Here is a 17,433-nt window from a genome sequence, read left to right as displayed (position 1 = left end):
CAAATGTAAGGATGGCTACCTGCTAGGAAATATATAAATACAATCTGCCACATCAATAAGTCAAAGGAGAAAAACCACATAGCCATAACAAGACACGACAACGTGCAATTTAATTTGACTCTCGCAGGAAAGGATCAACCAGTTAGTTTGACTAGATCACACTAGATTTTTTTTTTTTTTTTATCATGTCAGAATTTGAGTTAAAACATTTTAGTTAAGGAGGAATACCGTGCCCTTATTTATCCTAGAGTTATGACTGAAATCAATTTGAAATCTGTACGGAAAGGACATATTTTTAGAGTAACATAAATTGGCAGAATTAAACAAAAAGAAACAGAAGTGCCAAAGCATAAATGATCTTCAGGCCGTTCACACTGTTTTAGATGCATGTTAAAACACTTAAGGCATCTCAAAAAAAAAAAAAAAAAAAAAAAAAAGAAAGAAAGAAAATTAAAGCATCTCCATTTATATGGCATAAATCTGATACCAGAAGATGGTGAACAGGATAAAGAAGACAAGCGTCAACCCTACCTAAGTAAACAGATTTTAAAGTCCTCGAGGAAATCCTCGCAAATATAACCTATTAAAAGAATAATATGTTGTGACCAAATGTAAGGATAGCTACATGTTAGGAAATATATAAATATAATCTGCCACATCAGTAAGTCAAAGGGGGAAAAACCACACAACCAAATCAAAACTATGCCAAACATGGATTTTAGAAAGTTAAATGCCTTTTCAAAGTAAGGAAAAAATACGAAGAGAGTATTTTCTTAATATACTTTCTTAATATAATAAACAGTACCTACTGCCAACCAACAGCACCATCATCCTTAGAAGGAAAACATTATACCTGCATTTCCCAAAATATATTTAATAGAACACAAGCCCATGAGTTGGTGTCAATATCCCTACCTCCTAGGAAGTAAAAAATATATTAGCATAATAACCCACCTGAAAAGTCCTGCAGACAAGAATTCTATTTAACTCAGTGGTTTGCACACTCATTTTAGCGTGTAACTCTTCTCCCAAGGTACACATGTAAATATTCCCAAGAATTAGTGTTCCCTGGTGCACACTCTGGTAAACACTTTCATAAGGCATTCCCATTAGTGCCTGGGAGGATACAAGGTTGTCTGCCCATCACTTCTCTTACTTTTAACATTGTTCTGGAAGTTCTAGCCAAAGCAACAGACAAGAAAAAATTAAGGCCCGAAGCTATTAGAAAAGAGGAGGTGAAATTACTATTCAAGGCAGACAGGACTATTTACACAGAAAACACAGTGAACCACTGGAACAAATCTGGTAGAGGCAGGATCTAGTAAATGGAGCGTTTCATAAATTATTGTACATAAAACACAAGTTAAGTAAGATAATGACAAGTTGCAACCAACAATAGTGACAGAAACCATAATATACCTGGGGGCTAAACAAAAAATAGTCAGGATCTGCAAGAAGAAACTAACATTTTGGTAAAGACAAAAATATGTATGTGTAAATGAAGATACATATCACGCTTCTGAAAAATGCAATACTATAGGCACTTTCCCACCAAATTAATTTATAAATATAATGCAGCGCAATGAAGAACATTCTCGGTAACTTCACAAAATGATTTTACAATTCATCTAGAACATTGCTGTCCAACAGAAATAGAAGGTTAGCCACATGCGTAGTGTTTTCTAGCAGTTAACACTGTCTAAAAATAAACATTATTAAATTTTATACATTTTTACTTAACCTAACATTTAAAACATTCTCAACATAGAAGAAATATTAGAAAGTTATTAATGAGACATTTTACATTCTTTTTTTCCATACTAACTCTTTGAAATCTATGTGTATTTTACACTTGCAGCACATCTCAATTTGGAATGATCACGTTTTAAGGGCTCAATAGCCACACGTGGCCAGTGGCTACCACACTGGACTGTGCAGATCTAGAATAAACACTGAAGAAATTTTAGAAAACAACAAAAAACCCAGCTAAACATCTAGATGTCAAAATGTATGATTAGGCTACAATTCATTCACTCTAAGTATGTACTGCCTTCTATGTGCCAGGCACTAGGGGTCCCGGGGAGCTGTAATTCTCTTGTTATAAATTGTGACAAGAGCTACGAGATCTTTCACATTGGGCAGGGGCGTTGCTGCAGGGAAATGGTCCAGTCTTCCAGACATAAGGAATGACGCACACAAAGAGACTCGTCCTTCCTGAGCGGGAAGGAAAGAAGCCTTAGAGAATGTGGGACAACTGGGACAACGAGCAAGGGGGAGGACTGAGGCCACATGAGGCTGTCAAGGTGGGGGGAAGTTAGACTAGGATGGGCCGTGTGGGCCATTTCCAATCAACGAAAAAGGAAGAATTTTTGAAATAGATGCTGCTTGGATAATATGTATATAGAATAATAAAGTTAGATCGTCCTCACCACATACCCAAAAATAACTTCTAGAGAAGGTCTTACATACAAAGACAGATACCAGAGGAAGAAACACAGATTTAACTACAGAAGAATTTTTGTACATCTAAAAAATACCTTCTGAGGGTGCCTGGGTGGCTCAGTCAGTTGAGTGTCTGACTCTTGATTTTGGCCCAGGTCATGATCTCACAGTTTGTGAGTTCAAGCCCCGTGTTGGGCTCTGTGTTGACAGTGCAGAGCCTGCTTGAGATTCTCTCTTCTCTCTCTGCCCTTCCCTCTCTACCCCACCCTCTCAAAATAAATTTTAAACATTAAAAAAACTTTTGACCAAAACCAAATGAACAAAAGACCAATTATGAAAAATACAACATACACAGCCAAGAAGTATAACACTCTTACAAATCAGTAAAAGCAAATATAACAATTGAAAAATGAGCAAAGACTATGAACAGATGCTTTTAAAAAAATTAAAATAGCCTTCAAATACAGATACGGCGATTGACAACTTCATTGATAAACAAAGATTAACATGAGACACAACTTTCTCAATTGGCAAGATTTAAAAATGACCCAGCTGGCGGTGCTACAAGGGCTCAGTGCCCTCATATACTACATGTAACAAAAGCTTTACAACGGGCATTCCTTTGGACTCAGCGCTCTGTTGTAACAAAAATCACAGATACAGGCACAAGAATTTATCCATAAGTCTGTTCAATTACAATAGCAAAATGATGAAAACCACCTAAATGTCCGACTTCTTGGGAATTGTTAAAGTATAGCACACCTATGTACTGAATACTATGTCGTGATGAAACTGATGGGAAGGAAGAATACAAAGGTAGCTCTACAAAATGTGAGCTCCACCAGGGCAAAGATCTTTCTCTCTTTTATTAACTGTCACCCAGATTACTGCCTGGCACATAGCAGACACTCAACACTCAATAAATATCTGCTGAATGAACATTTAATAATACAGCAAAAAATCAGGTAACAAATCGACTGCAAGTGAGCAGGAGGGATCTTCACGGGTGATGGAAATGGTCTACAACTGGGTTATGGTAATAGCTGTACAATGTCATAAATTTATTAAAAATCACTGAATTGTACACTGAAGACGACCAAATTCTAGGATATGTAACCTACACCTCAATAAAGCTGTTGAAATACAGGTAACAACAAAAGTAGGAGATTTCTAAAATTATGTATGTATATGCAGATATTAAATATACATAGAAATAATACTGAGATATATACAAAATGCATACGTTAATGTAAGATTCAAAATGGCTTATTTAGTTAGGTTTTTAAATGCTTATTTGCTTTTGAGAGACAGAGCACATGAGTGGGGGACAGGCAGAGAGAGAGAGGGGGACAGAGGACCTGAAGCAGGCTCTGCACTGACAGCAGCAAGCCCTATGCGGGGCTTGATCTCATGAACAGTCACCTCATGACCCAAGCAGAAGTCACTTAACGGACTGAGCCACCCAGACGCCCCAGATTCAAAATGTTTTTACTTTCTTCTTTGCATTTTTCTGTGTTTTCCAAACTTCTAACAGTGAACATTTATTACTTGGAATGACAAAAAAAAGTAAAATAAAAAATATTTCCAAATCCCTGCCAGATGATAATTTGACAGATGCTGGTGGTAGAGTGTAAAATGAGCAAATACTCTGGAGACATTTTAGTGATGTCCAACGAAATTACAAATGCACGTTCCCCATGTGCCCTAGGAACCGACTACAGCACCGGACAGAATGACAAAAGATTAGAAACAGACTACCTGCCCATGAAGAGGAGCGTGGTTAATAACTTACGGGACATCCACACTTAAAACTACTTACTATACAGCCAGAAAATAACAAACAAGGAAGCTCTTTTCATTCAGACATGAAATAATCACCATGGTGTACTGCTCAAGCAAAAGGGTGACGTGTGGAAGAGTATACGTGTTGTCTGAACAAAGCGCTGTGAAAAGACACACACCACTGTGTAAATATACACACTTTGTACATATGCACAGACTACTTCTGGAAGGATGCACCACAACAATAACCTCTACCGCCTCCTGGGGGGGGCGGGGGACAGGGCAGCTGGGAGCCCTGCCAGCTCTCAATGAATCTTTTTAGACACATTTCTAAACTATCTGAATATGTCGTTAAAAACCAGTAACATTTTTTCAAAAACTTACGATGCCTCATCCAGTTTTTAAGGTAGGAAAAGATCGTAACAGAACTGTCAGGGGCACGAATCGGAAGTGAGATCTGGGTTCAAACGATACCTGCTTTCCACCTATAAAACTCTGGGCAAGGAGCTTTAGAATCTTTTCAAGCGTCAGTTCTCTTGTCTTGAAAATGGGAATGATGATGACAGTCCTTGCCTCACGGTTCGGCTCGTGGTGACGACTACAAGTATGTAGAAGCAGGAAGCACTCAGCACAGCGGCTGCCTGGTCCATAGTGATCATGGTTTGCTCTAAAAGACTTTTTCTAGGGGGACAGGAGCAACAAAGAGAACTGACTTTAAAGGTAGCCTTGGATATGAATCCCGCCTCGGCCACTTTCTAATAAAAATAATAACAATGAACATTTAAACAGTTATGTGACCTTGGACAAGTCAGTTAACTTTGATTTCCTATTGAGAAAAGGTCTCAGAATAACTACTACCCAACAGGAGTGCTGTAATGATTAAATGAGGGAAATTTATGCACTGAACGTGTATAAAAGCTTACACATGAGTACTCACCTTGTGCTAAATACCATATATATATATATATATATATATTTTTTTTTTTTTTAAGTTTATATATTTTGAGAGAAAGAGAGAGAGACAGAGCAGAGGAGGAGCAGAGGAGGAACAGAGAGAGGGAGAGAGAGAGGATCCCAAACAGATTCTGTACTGGCAGCACAGAGCCTGACATGGGGCTTGAACTCATGAACTGTGAGATCATGACCTGAGCTGAAATCAAGAGTCAGATGCTTGACTGAGCCACCCAGGCACCCCAACACCTTATATATATTAATTTGATCCTTTTATCAACTCTGTGAGGAAATACTATGATTGTTTCTATCTCATAGATGAAGAAATTGAGGGAAAGCGGTTAAGATACTGCCAAGATAAGGTAACTGACAGTTAAGATACTGTCTCACAGTTAAAAGATGAACTTAGTCTGACTCCAGAAGTCGTGACCCTGACTATCACAGACTGCCTTCTAGAAATGCAGATACTGCCTGGCACCTATCAAGTGGTCAAATGTTACCCACGCATTATAGCATGGTTGCGACACAAGGGTATGTAAATAGTGACACTGGGAATTCAAGGGCAAAAGGGAGGTGGGCTCAGGCTTTTTTTTTTTTTTAATTTTTTTTAATGTTTATTTATTTTTGAGAGAGAGACAGAGTGTGAGTGGGGGAGGAGGAGAGAGAGGGAGAGAGGGAGAGAGGGAGAGAGGGAGAGAGGGAGAGGGGGAGAGAGGGAGAGGGGGAGGGAGAGGGGGAGAGAGAGAGGGAGAGAGGGAGGGAGGGAGAGAGAGAGAGGGAGGGAGGGAGAGAGAGAGAGAGAGGGAGGGAGAGAGAGAGACAGAATCTGAAGCAGGCTCCAGGCTCTGAGCTGTCAGCACAGAGTCTGATGCGGGGCTCGCTCGAACTCAGGAACCGGGAGATCAAGACCTGAGCTGAAGTCCGGACTGAGCCACCCAGGCGCCCCAAGGGCTCAGGCTTTTTAAAGGTAGAGTCCTAGGCTAAAACCAGTAGAAAACGGAAAACAAGCATTTCCGAAATAGTCTAAAACTGAAAATAGCTTCACAGTAAGGCTTCGCTTGAAAGAAAATCTTACACTTGAAAGAAAATCACTGGAGAGAAAAACCAAAGACCATGATTAACACCTAAGAGAGGGATTCCATTTTTCTGCAAATGAGAAAGGAAGTGCATCACTCTTCTCTCCTTTACATTAACGCCTCCTTCTGGCCACGACAATGAGATCCAAAGCCCTCTGCCTAAAGCTGCTAACAAGTAACACTCCAGAGAAAGAGGCTTCTAAAACTCTGACACACGGGGGAATTTGCAGGTAATTTCAGTCCTAAGCACGTCACCAAGCTAAAAGGAGTAAAAAACATAACTGATCACCAGTTCTACATCCAATGACCCAATTTGTCAGGTCTGGTGGTCCTGAGGTAAAGCAAGTCAGAACCTCTTGATGAGATGATCAAGTTCAACTATGATCCTCGGCTCCTCTGTATCAGCAGTTTCCCAGCGTTGTTTCTTGTAGGTCTTGATTCCTTCCCCGCAGAGAGTGCCAGTGGGCCTACACCTAACTTAGGTCAACGCTTCAGTAATTTCATCTTTAAAAAATAAAATATATGCACATGGTCAAACTTCAAATCCTAGTACAGGAAAATATAAAATGAATAGCAAAACTCTTCCCCTGTTCCTCTTCACAAAGATAATCACTGCTAAGAGTTCTTACTGTTCTTTCAGAGAAAATTATAAACACATATCAGCGTAAGCTGTTCTGTACCCTGCTTTATTTGTTTTTTAATTTATTTGAGACAGAGAGAGCATGCATGCAAGTGGGAGGGAGGGGGGGAGGGAGGGAGAGGGAGGGGGGGGAGGGAGGGAGGGAGGGAGGGAGGGAGGGAGAGAGAGAATATGAATATATCCCAAGCAGGCTCTGTACTGTCAGAGCCCCACGTGGGGCTCAAACTCACAAAACCGTGAGATCATGACCTGAGTCGAAATCAAGAGTCAGACACTTAACCAACTGAGCCACCCAGTTGCCCCTGCACCCTGCTTTAAAAAAAAAAAAAAAGTATTTAATATACCTTAAAATCTTTCCATAGAAGCACAAACTCATCTACTTCATTATCTTTTCTGACTTCTGACATGGAAGGCTGTGTCACAATGCACTCAGCCAGGCCTCAAAAGATATCCTAAACAGGAAAAAATTGACATAGCCACGATATTTCCTCCAAGCAGAGGACTTTGCTAGGATCATGGTTTCATTTCAACTGATCATGCCAAATTATGTCCCAAAGGCCGCAGCAGCTTTGCTCACCAATGGCACACGAACTGCCTGTTCCCCCCGCCCCCCACCACCTACCAATAATGAGCATTCAACTTTTTCACTTTTGCCAGACTGATGAGTTTAAGATGGCATCTCATGCTTCTGAAGTGCCTTTATTTAATTATAAATAAGGTTGATCATCTATTTTCACGTTTAATGGCAATTTGTCTAAGTTTGTCTTCCAACTGCCTGTTCATATCCGTTGCCTGTATTTGCATTTTTTACTGAATTGTCAGAGCTCTTTGTAAATTAAGGAAATTAGCCTTTTGTCTTATGTGCTACAAGTATTACATTTAATTGCAATCACTAAATCGCATACTGACTGGGAATTTAAATTACTTTTCTACATTTATAGGAAATATTCATTCACTCTCGATCTTCCGCACACACAAAACCAAAGGGAATTCAAAGACGAATAAGACTCCCAGTCTTGCAATTGGAAACAGGCTTAACACGGATTCCTCCCAACTCAGAGAGATGTGGGAATGAAATTCATTTCTGATAATGCAGAGATGTGATTTATATATTAGTTTTTCATGGACTAAGTTTGCAGCTGCTTCAGAAGACAATAATGAATTTGATTATTCCTCTCACTAAACACATCAGAATCAGTATTCTTTAATTCAGAAGATTAATCACAGATCTGTCATATTATATTAAGCAAAAAGCCATCCCCAAACTAGACATTTGCATTGCTATTTTAAATTAAAAAAAAACACAAGCATATATCAGCTGGACATTTTTTTTTTTTTAATTTTTGAATGTTTTTATTTTTGAGAGAAGAGAGAGAGTGAGTGGGGGAGGGGCAGAGAGAGAGTGAGACACAGAATCCGAAGCAGACTCCAGGTTCTGAGCTGTCAGCACAGAGCCCGAGGTGAGGCTTGAACTGACGAGCCGTGAGATCACGACCTGAGCCGAAGTCAGATGCTTAACCGACTGAGCCACACAGGCACCCCTGGCTGGACATTTTCATCAATACTTTTTTTTTTGAAGGCCACTGATTTTATTGATTTAAAAACCTTTGCAACAGTGACTATTTCGCCAAAAAAAGAGCCAAATAGCATAAAACAGGCCAGAGGTGGGGGTGGGAGTGGGGTCAGGGCTGGGAATCCACTCAGAGAAGCATCTGACATGACGCTTGACATGAAACTGACAGGGAAGGAGGAGGGAGATGCATGCAAGAGCGAGAATTTCAAAAAAGTTGAAATGGTGAGGGAAGAGAACCCCCAAAAGACCTTGGGGTACACTGCAGGTGGAGTACAACAGCAATCTCTTCCTGTGTAGAGGACAGGGGAGGAGTCCCCACGCGGCTGCAAACTCTGGAGACTCCAGGCTGGGGCCAGGGGCTGGGGGCTCCCCGGAGAGCCTCATAAGAAGGCGTTGCACCTCTCCTGGCATTGGCCCCGCATGTGTCCTTCGGCCGTTCCGGAAGAGAGCTTCATCTTTCTTTAGCACCAGGAACTGGCCAAGGACCACATAGGCCTTGTCAAAGCCCCTGTCCTCCAGCTTCTTGCCCGAGACTTCACCAATCCCGGCCAGGCTCCCCACTGGCTTTTCCCCCATGGGCTCTGCCACAGGTCCCGGTGCTTTTGGGAGGTTGTCACCTCGATCAGCTTCATCGGCAGCTCCGGCTCCCGTAACAGCTCCTCCCACCACACAGTTGCTCACAGCCGACACCTTTAGTATTTATTTTAACAATAGTTTTGTTCACTTGTTTGTAACGGATAAGAACGTGAAACACCTCTTTTAAAAACCACATGTGATGAGGACTTAGTTGAAGCGGGCCGCTGGGAAGTTCAAGTTGTCAGCTTCTCAACCTGTTCAGTCCTCTTCTGCTCATTCAACCAGTAGACACACACACCTCCTGCTCGGCCAATTTCTTTAATGAGACAATACACTCACACCCTGGAAGCAGCTTTCACCTCCTACACAGCCTCTGCCATGGTCAGCCGGTGACATTTCGCCACCGCCACTGGTCTCAACAGCGTCTGGGAAGGACTACCTGAGGTGGATGGTCCTGACACCCACCCCCACACTAACCTCAGCAACTGTAAAAGGGGGTCACTGGCCACCTCCCACACCCTTAGCCTTCTTCCTTCCTTGGGAGAGCCCATCATCATCATCGATAACTAACACTGAATGCTTGACAAAGACGAGGCATGTCACAAAGGACTTCTCTGCATGATTTCCTAGAATCCTCTTGCCCTCCCCGCAGAGGGCAGTACTATTACCCCTATTTTATTTCAAGTTTATTTATTTTGAGAGAAACAGCAGAGAAGGGGCAGAGAGACAGGGAGAGAGAGAACCCCAAGCAGGCTCCAGCGGAGCCCGACACAGACTCGATCTCACCACCCTGGGATCGTGACCTGAGCTGAAATCAAGAGTCGGACGCTCAGTCCACCGAGCACCCAGGCGCCCCGCCTCTATTTTAGAGATGAGGAAACTGAGACTCCAAGAGGCTAACTGTCCCGGGACGGTCCAAAGTCTGCCCATCTAGACTTCCTACACAGTAATTCCTAATCCGTGTTTCATTTGCTGGAGGGGAACAGCAGGACCAGCAGAAGTCAGGAAGAGCTGAGGAAAAGGCAGGCGAAGAAGAAAGCTTGCGTCAAGTTACATTCCTGCCCTGGCATGGTGGCCGGCCAGGGAAAGGGACAGGGACTAGTGGCAAGCATCCCCCTCTTGCTGCCAAGGGCTGCTACTCCTTCTGTGAGGAAGGGAATGGAGGCGGCCAAGTAGGGGAATTTTATTAATATCCACCAAAGTTACAAATGCACGTCCCCTGTGACCAATTTCAGCTCTAGCAATTTACTACAGCACCCTCCTCCTAGAGCAGAATCTCCAATAGAGATTAGAGATTAAGGGCTTTGGGGGAAAGGGGGGGGGGGTGGGGGGAGGTCCCAGGCATCCCGGCGGCTAAAGTATATTATGCTTTCCATCTTCACAGCTTTTCCTGGTCAGAGCCCCTTACCCTTTAAATAAACACTTGTCTTCATGCTAACGCCTGAATTAATTAGAAACCACTGGTCTGAGGCTCAAGTAACTGGCCCTTTTGGTGTTTACAGGTGAAAGTCACAGAGCAGACACTGCCGAGACACAGGTTCAGCCCAAGTTCAATAGCATTCTAAGCAGCACTGGGACTGGCGTTCAAAGAGCCAGAGCAGCCGGCGTGAGGGGCTATCCAGGGATGACCAAGCACCGAGGACAGCAGTGAGGCCAGCGAGGCCAGGGGCAGGCCAGAACCATGAGGAGCAGAGAAGGAGCAGGTTCGGGAAAAGGGACCCACGCCAGGGAGTGAAGGCAGACTGCGCAACCAGAGAAGGGAGGACATTTACACAGCAAGGCACTGTGGGCACAAGCCACGGGGGACACCCACACTGTGCACCGTACAAAGTCAGCCTGGGAAGCCCCTCCCACAGACTGGAGGGAAAAAGCAAAGGAGAGGGGTCCTACAGATAGACATGCACGCATGGTCTGAAAAGAAAACTAAGATCCGATGCAAGACCACAGACAACGAGGCTTAGTTAGTGACGCTGCTGGAAATCTCTAAAGATCCCACCCAAAAAAGCTACAGAACCGTCTAGTCTTGCCACACCCATGCGTCAGGACAAGGCACTGTTCTGAAATCCAACAAACGAGGGAATCTTCTCCCTAATCCCGGTTCCAAAGCTCACTAAGAACCAACACATTTTACCCGAAGGAGCTTTAGAAAAAAAAAGCCACTTCGCAAAGACGGCAAAGCCACAGTCTAGCAGACAGGACTGATCCTGACAGGGGTGAACGATACTGGCGATAATCGATACTCTGTTCTTCTCTCACCCCGCTCCTCCCACCGACTTTGAGCAAAAGGGGGAAAAGGCAGTGACAGTCCTCAGATACGGCAACACTAGAGGTTCACGTGGAAGGAAACATGGCTAAGGGAGGCAGCGCGAGTTTTCAAAGGTGTTGCACGTTTACCAATCCTATAAAGCACCAGGGGATGGAAAAAGGGTCCCATTATTTTCCATTTAATGGAATTAATTCTTACGTTCTATGGCAATATTTTTATAAGGCTTGATTATCACCAAAAAATTAACTGAGAAAAGCATGGATGAATTTATTTATAATAACGACTTAAAGGCCTTTCCAAGCACGACAGAAATCCCAGAAGCCACAAAGGCAAAGATGAATACATCTGCCAACATGTGACAAAAAAATACCCTCGGCAAAAACCAAAAGTAAATGACATACTGAGGAAAAATACATGCACATTTGACAAAGGGCTACTTTCCAAATTCCCTAATTTATATTGTCTGTCAGTCAGTCAGATTGGGACGACACAGAAAATCCTACGGAAGAAGGGGCAAAGGAATTAACATTGCACAGAAAAAGAAAAGACAAATGACCAAAGAACACATGAAAAAATGTTCAGCTTTATTCATGACTAAACAAGGAAAAATGAGAAACCAGTTGTAACCCATCAGACCTGCACACATTTAAGAACTGGCAAGTGTAATCCTGAGAGAGAACCTGGTAAGATCCAGAAGAATGTAAAAGGAATTCACCATTTGGTCCACCATTAACTGCTATGAATTGAGCCTACAAAAGTCATACAAAAGTATGTTAGGATATATGTTAACAAGGATGGGCACTAAGCATTTTTATTTGCTGTAGCAAAAAAGAAAAAGAAAAAAAAAAAGGCAAGAAAGAAAAAAGAAAGAGAAAGGAAACAACTTCAAAATCCATCAAGAGGAGACTGGTTAAAAAAAAAATCAACAATGAAACACTACACAACTATTAAAAAGGGTAACCGATATGCTTTGATATAAAAAGAACTTTATTATTTACCCCGAACCAGCATGCTATGGAACAGTATGTATGCATCCATGCAATTCTTTTCGTGTACTTTTTTTTTTAAGTTTTTATTTACTTTTCAAGAGAGAGAAAGAGAGCACGAGGGGGGGAGGGGCAGAGAGAAGGAGAGAGAGAGAATCCCAAGCAAGTTCTGCACTGTCAGCACAGAACCCAATGTGGGGCTCGAACTCAGGAACCATGAGGTCATGACCTGAACCAAAATCAAGAGTCAGCCGCTTAACCAACTGAGTAAACCCAGGCGCCCCTTCGTGTACTTTTCTTAAAAGAATAAATATACACTGCTGTATCTGCTCTGGAAGGAAATCACGTGAAACTTGGCGTCGGTGACTTTGGGAATGAGGACTAAGGAGTGGGGAAAGGGAAGGGAAACAGGCTTCAGTTTATACTTCTCGAATGTTTTATCACATAGCTGTATTATTCTCACTAAAAGTTTTTTTTAAGACATGTGTAAGATTCTACCTAAAAATATATAATTTTGTAAACCAAAGAATCTAGAGAAAGAGAAAGATAGGCTGCAAGTGGATAATTAGTGTATCAAGAAGACAATTATAGAGGCAGAACCCGAGAGCTATGAGGAATAATGACAAGCTGATTACTTCTGACCAAAAAGACTTTACAAAAAATCAAAACGGAACAAAGGAAAGCTTCCTGGTATTTGTAATATGTGAACAGGGCTTTGTATTTCAAATAGAAACAGAAAGAACACTTCAAACAGAAGGGATGGCAGGAGCGGGGAACATAGGAGTGAAATGTGGGGTGTCTGGGGTAGTGGCCAGGACCCGGGTTTGAGGGGTGACACAGCACAGACGACAACCACTGTTGGAAGGTGAAGGGCCTGAACACTAGAGAACCCAAACTGAATTCTGGCAGCAGCCAACTCGAACATGAGTCCAAAGAAGGACTCAACAGGACTTGGAGACTGACGGACGCCAACTGTCCTAGGAGGCAAGTGGGTCCAGCCCCAAACAAGGAGTTTGGGCTGCCCTCTGGGCATCTGCATAGAGCTGTCTGACAGGTAGTGGGAAGTAGGGGTGTGCAGCTGCACAGAAACATCAGATACCGATCTGGAAGGAACCAAAAATTGTACCGAGGCCTGACGTGGTAAGAGGAGGTTACTGAGGGAGAGAAAACAGAAAAAAGTTTAGCTGAGAGCAGAAACGTTTTGCTGTTTGCTCCTATGAAAGGGGTGCCGTAACATGGTCTGGAGAACGAGGTACCCCACACACTCAGCCCTCTCCTCAGCACATCACTTCATTAATGAAATTCTGCATCATGCCTTTTGTCAAGCTGTGAGGAAACTGCACAATGAAAACCGGGACCTAGACTAGTGTCATCTTCCGGCACGGTTAACCCGTTCAGAAGAGAGCCTAGAGAGGAGACAGGATGCTTAGATGCCATCTGGGCAAACACCCACATGGGCCTCCCGATCTCCTCTACAACATTCGTGGGTAAAGCTCTCGAAGTGTTTCCCCATAATGGCAACTGGAACAAAAGCGCATGAGCAACTGGGAATATGCCACTGAGCTCACATTCGCGGCGGTGACCAGAGGGCAGGGACTATGTGAGCCCAGCACAGTGTGTGGCAGAGAGAGGCTCTCGGCACACGTCAGCTGACTCAACCTGAACCAAACTGGTGGCGCAAAATCCCCGGCTGCCGCCATCACTACACCCCCAGCCCTCAACTCTTCCTGCTGAAGACCCAAGAGGTACAGGTGAAATCTACCAAGGTGGCATCTACCAAGGTGGCTCATTCCCATCTAACCCACAAACTCTCTCATTTAAAAATACCCAGTGACGCTGCTAAGGAAAGAAGGCAAGGTTACAAATCTGGAAGTTATTTAAGGCACCAGGAGATACCATTATTCTCAATCGAGATGCTCACAATTCCAAACCCAGATCTGCACCTGCGGGATTCAGTCACTTGCTGGAATCAGAGCCACAAACCAATCTAGGCTTCCTCTACCAGGCACTGAAGACCTAAGATCCCTAATTTCCATTCCATACAAAAAGTCACGAAAAAGACCACAGATGGAAGCACTAGGGACAGCAGGCATGGTAACAGCAGTAACAACTATATAAAAATAACTTTTCTAGGTATTTCTGCCTGGGTCTAGATCAAAACTAAACTTGAGCTGTCATGAATTACAATCTAATCCTTTAGAAAGCACCAGCCGAATAACACCAGGGCTGCATAAAACATTCTGGTGCTGCTGAAACCCAATGCACGAAAAAAATAAATAAAATGGCATTCCGTGATGGATATTCATGAAGCACTCATCCTAATTTAAAAGAAAACAAGTCTAGAGTTCTTACTGCATTAATTCATGTGAGCCTGAAAGAACATTTTTATCCAAACTGTTAGATTTCCTACCAAGGCGTTAACATTCTCCAAGTCTGCTCAGTTACACTAATTCTGAGAGTACGGCTTGGTTTGACAGTGGGGTTTGTCTTGCAGTCAAGGCAAAACATCAGAAGCTTCTTCTGAGCTGTCCGAGCAGGGGAGGGATGGCCTCTTTAACCTCACCTGCAATGAATGTCAAGGATGAACAGTCATACTCCTACTGCGGGGAAGGCTTCGTAAGCCCGTACCTCCTCACTGAACATTCCTGACACCTTTCTGAGAGATAGTGCGGCCCACCCCATCCTCCAGGGAAGGGAACAAACTCAGAGGGACCAAGAACCTTTCCCAAGGTCACTAAGGACTGCTGAGCCAGGATTTGAACCTGAATTGTCAGTCTCCCGAGGGGGAATTCTTATCTCCTGTAAGAGTATGGCTTTAATCCAGGCACGCTGGTGAGATACAGGGTTTGTAGCGGTACTGGACCCTTACGGATCAACTTTGAGTGGAACGGGAATTCTCATTTAAAGATGTATCGTTACACTGGCATAACGATAATTAAGGGTTTACAGCGTTGTACTTTGAGTAGTCTGCAGCCATTTCTCTGCGTCATGTCCACTATATCCAACAACATCTTTCTACTTCTATGAAGTAGGCAAATAGATGTTTAATTAATTCATCACAAATGAGAAAGACGTGTTTCACGTACAGCAATGAGTAAGCTTTCTTAAGGCCAAGAGCTCAAAAGTGGCATCTTATCTGCTTACTGCTGGCATTTCCCAGGACACTGGACCTAGGAAACACAGGAAGACCCGCCTCTGAGGACAGAAGTGTTAGAAAAGCTCACCTTGAATCGCTTTCTTCCGTGAGGTTTTCCATGCCATCAATATCAACCAGAAAATAACCATTAGAAATTAAACTGCATTCAGTTGATGGCCTTCACTAAGCTAAATTCAGCAGTCAGCTATAAAACATTAAATGGGTACAATGAAGAAGTCTGAAAAACATGAAGCAGGATTTAAACCAAAGTAACATGAAAACTAATGGGAATAAAACATAATGATAGCATTCTAGATTCAGGATACTGACATCAACGAGTGCTTCGACGGAGAGGGTCCAGAAACATGCAAAAATTCACAGCTCAGGGCAGCTGAGGTTCAGCAGCCTATCATTTCTCCACCTTGATAGATTTACGCGTAATGATGATGACAGTGATGGTGGTGGTAATGAAAATGTATTAAACAGTTAATAGGAGCCACAAACTCTACCTCCTTCATTTTTATTTTATCCATTTTAAAACTCATAGCAACTCTATCAGATGGATTTTATTATCCCCACACTAGAGATGAGAAGACAGAGAGGCTCAGAGACATTATACAAATTACCCAAGTTCACAGAGATGGTAAGTAGCCTTGTTGGGATTCAAATCCAGGCCTATCTTGTTTCAAAGCTTACGTTCTTTCCCAACAGTCTCCAACAGAAGAATTACATGGCTTTTTTCTTTCCTATAATCAAGAGTAAACTTTTTAATCTTTCAAAGATTCGTTTCACGCTATCTGCACTCTCAGAATGAAAACCCGGGTCACCTGGGTGGCTCAGTCGGTTAAGCGTCAGACTCCTGGTTTCCGCTCAGGTCATGATTTCATGGTTTCGCTGCGTGGGGCTCTGCGCTGGAGGCTTGGAGTTTGCTTGGGATTCTCTCTCTCCCTCTCTCTCTGCCCCTCCCCGCTCCCTTGAGCTCTCTCTCTAAGTATATAAATACACTTAAAAAAAAAAAAAAAACGAAAGCCAAAAATATCCGAATGGCAGCATTACACATAAGTTAATATACAACAGAGAAAGCTAATAACTAATAACAGATTCCCCTTTAAAAAGGAGGGGAATCACAATGTTTTTAAAGAGTCGTTTACCAACAAGAATCAGGAAATGTTTGAGCACCTATTATAAAAGTCTGCCCACAGCATTAGATACCACCAGGGCTCCGCGTCAAGTATGAAGACACAATGCCCTCACAAGAACTCCCACTCCAGCTGGTACAAGCACAAGTTCAAAAACCAAGGAACAAATGCAGAATCCTGCGATTTAGATTCTGAGTGCCACAAAGGCATGGGGGTAGGGCAGTCAGGAACACCCTCTGGAGGAAGTAGATCTTCAGCAGGGCTTGAAGGAAGTGAAATGGAGAATTTACACAGAGAAGAAAAAGGAGGCCAGGACTTCAGAAGGGGGAAACAACAGGAGCAAAGCCCTAGAGGCAGTCATAAACTTGGTTCTGCAGAGCGCAGACGGAGAAGGAGAAGCAAGGAATAAGGTGCCATAAGGTGCCGGGAGGTGAGGGGGAGCCAAACCAAGTAGAGTCCTGAAAAGACAGGGTGGGCAATGGCTGGACACAATGTGGCAGACAAGAGGACACTACTCAGTGCCGTGGCCCCTTAGCTGTTCTGGCCCCTAGCGTCTCCTTTCCCCTCCTGCAAATCATCACAAACCACCCGAGTCTCCTGCTGCTCACCACTGCCTTTCAAATAGCTTCAATGTGGGCCTAGTGTTCAAGTTCTTTCAGGAACAAGCCTCAACCAATCTTTCCTCCTATTGCCTTCCTAGATGAACACTTATCTACAAGGAGACCGGTCTATTCACTAACTCCATCATATCACTGGGCCCAATTCCTCTTTTCCTAGCTGAATCCTACTCATCCTTTACCAGCCAGCTCAAATCCTGCCTCCTCGCTAAGCCTTCCCTGACCACTCAGCCTCTAGTGACCTCCATC

General features: G+C 43.2%; 2 protein-coding genes across 5 annotated transcripts in view; both read right to left on the bottom strand.

Annotated features, from left to right (window-relative positions):
- The window catches only part of ZBTB34 (zinc finger and BTB domain containing 34), a 45,836-nt gene that overhangs the window by 8,227 nt on the left and 20,176 nt on the right, over positions 1-17,433 (bottom strand). The window contains exon 2 of one of the 4 annotated variants that reach the window (XM_019421107.2): positions 15,517-15,633. The exons of 2 other annotated variants lie outside the window; for them this stretch is intronic. In XM_019421107.2, the coding sequence (XP_019276652.1) occupies positions 15,517-15,548 (32 nt within the window). In that variant the 5' untranslated portion in view covers positions 15,549-15,633. Of the gene's footprint in view, positions 1-954; positions 1,728-15,516; positions 15,634-17,433 lie in introns of those variants that run through there. One more of the 4 variants, XM_019421108.2, reaches the window with a different exon arrangement.
- The window catches only part of RALGPS1 (Ral GEF with PH domain and SH3 binding motif 1), a 314,360-nt gene that overhangs the window by 295,558 nt on the left and 1,369 nt on the right, over positions 1-17,433 (bottom strand). The window lies entirely within an intron of this gene.

The sequence above is a fragment of the Panthera pardus genome, unplaced genomic scaffold (genome assembly GCF_024362965.1).
Source record: "Panthera pardus isolate Hobbes unplaced genomic scaffold, ASM2436296v1 HiC_scaffold_20, whole genome shotgun sequence".
In the NCBI taxonomy this organism is placed as follows: Eukaryota; Metazoa; Chordata; class Mammalia; order Carnivora; family Felidae; genus Panthera; species Panthera pardus.
Note: the sequence above shows the minus strand (reverse complement) of the source record. Positions and strands in the feature narration are given on the sequence as shown.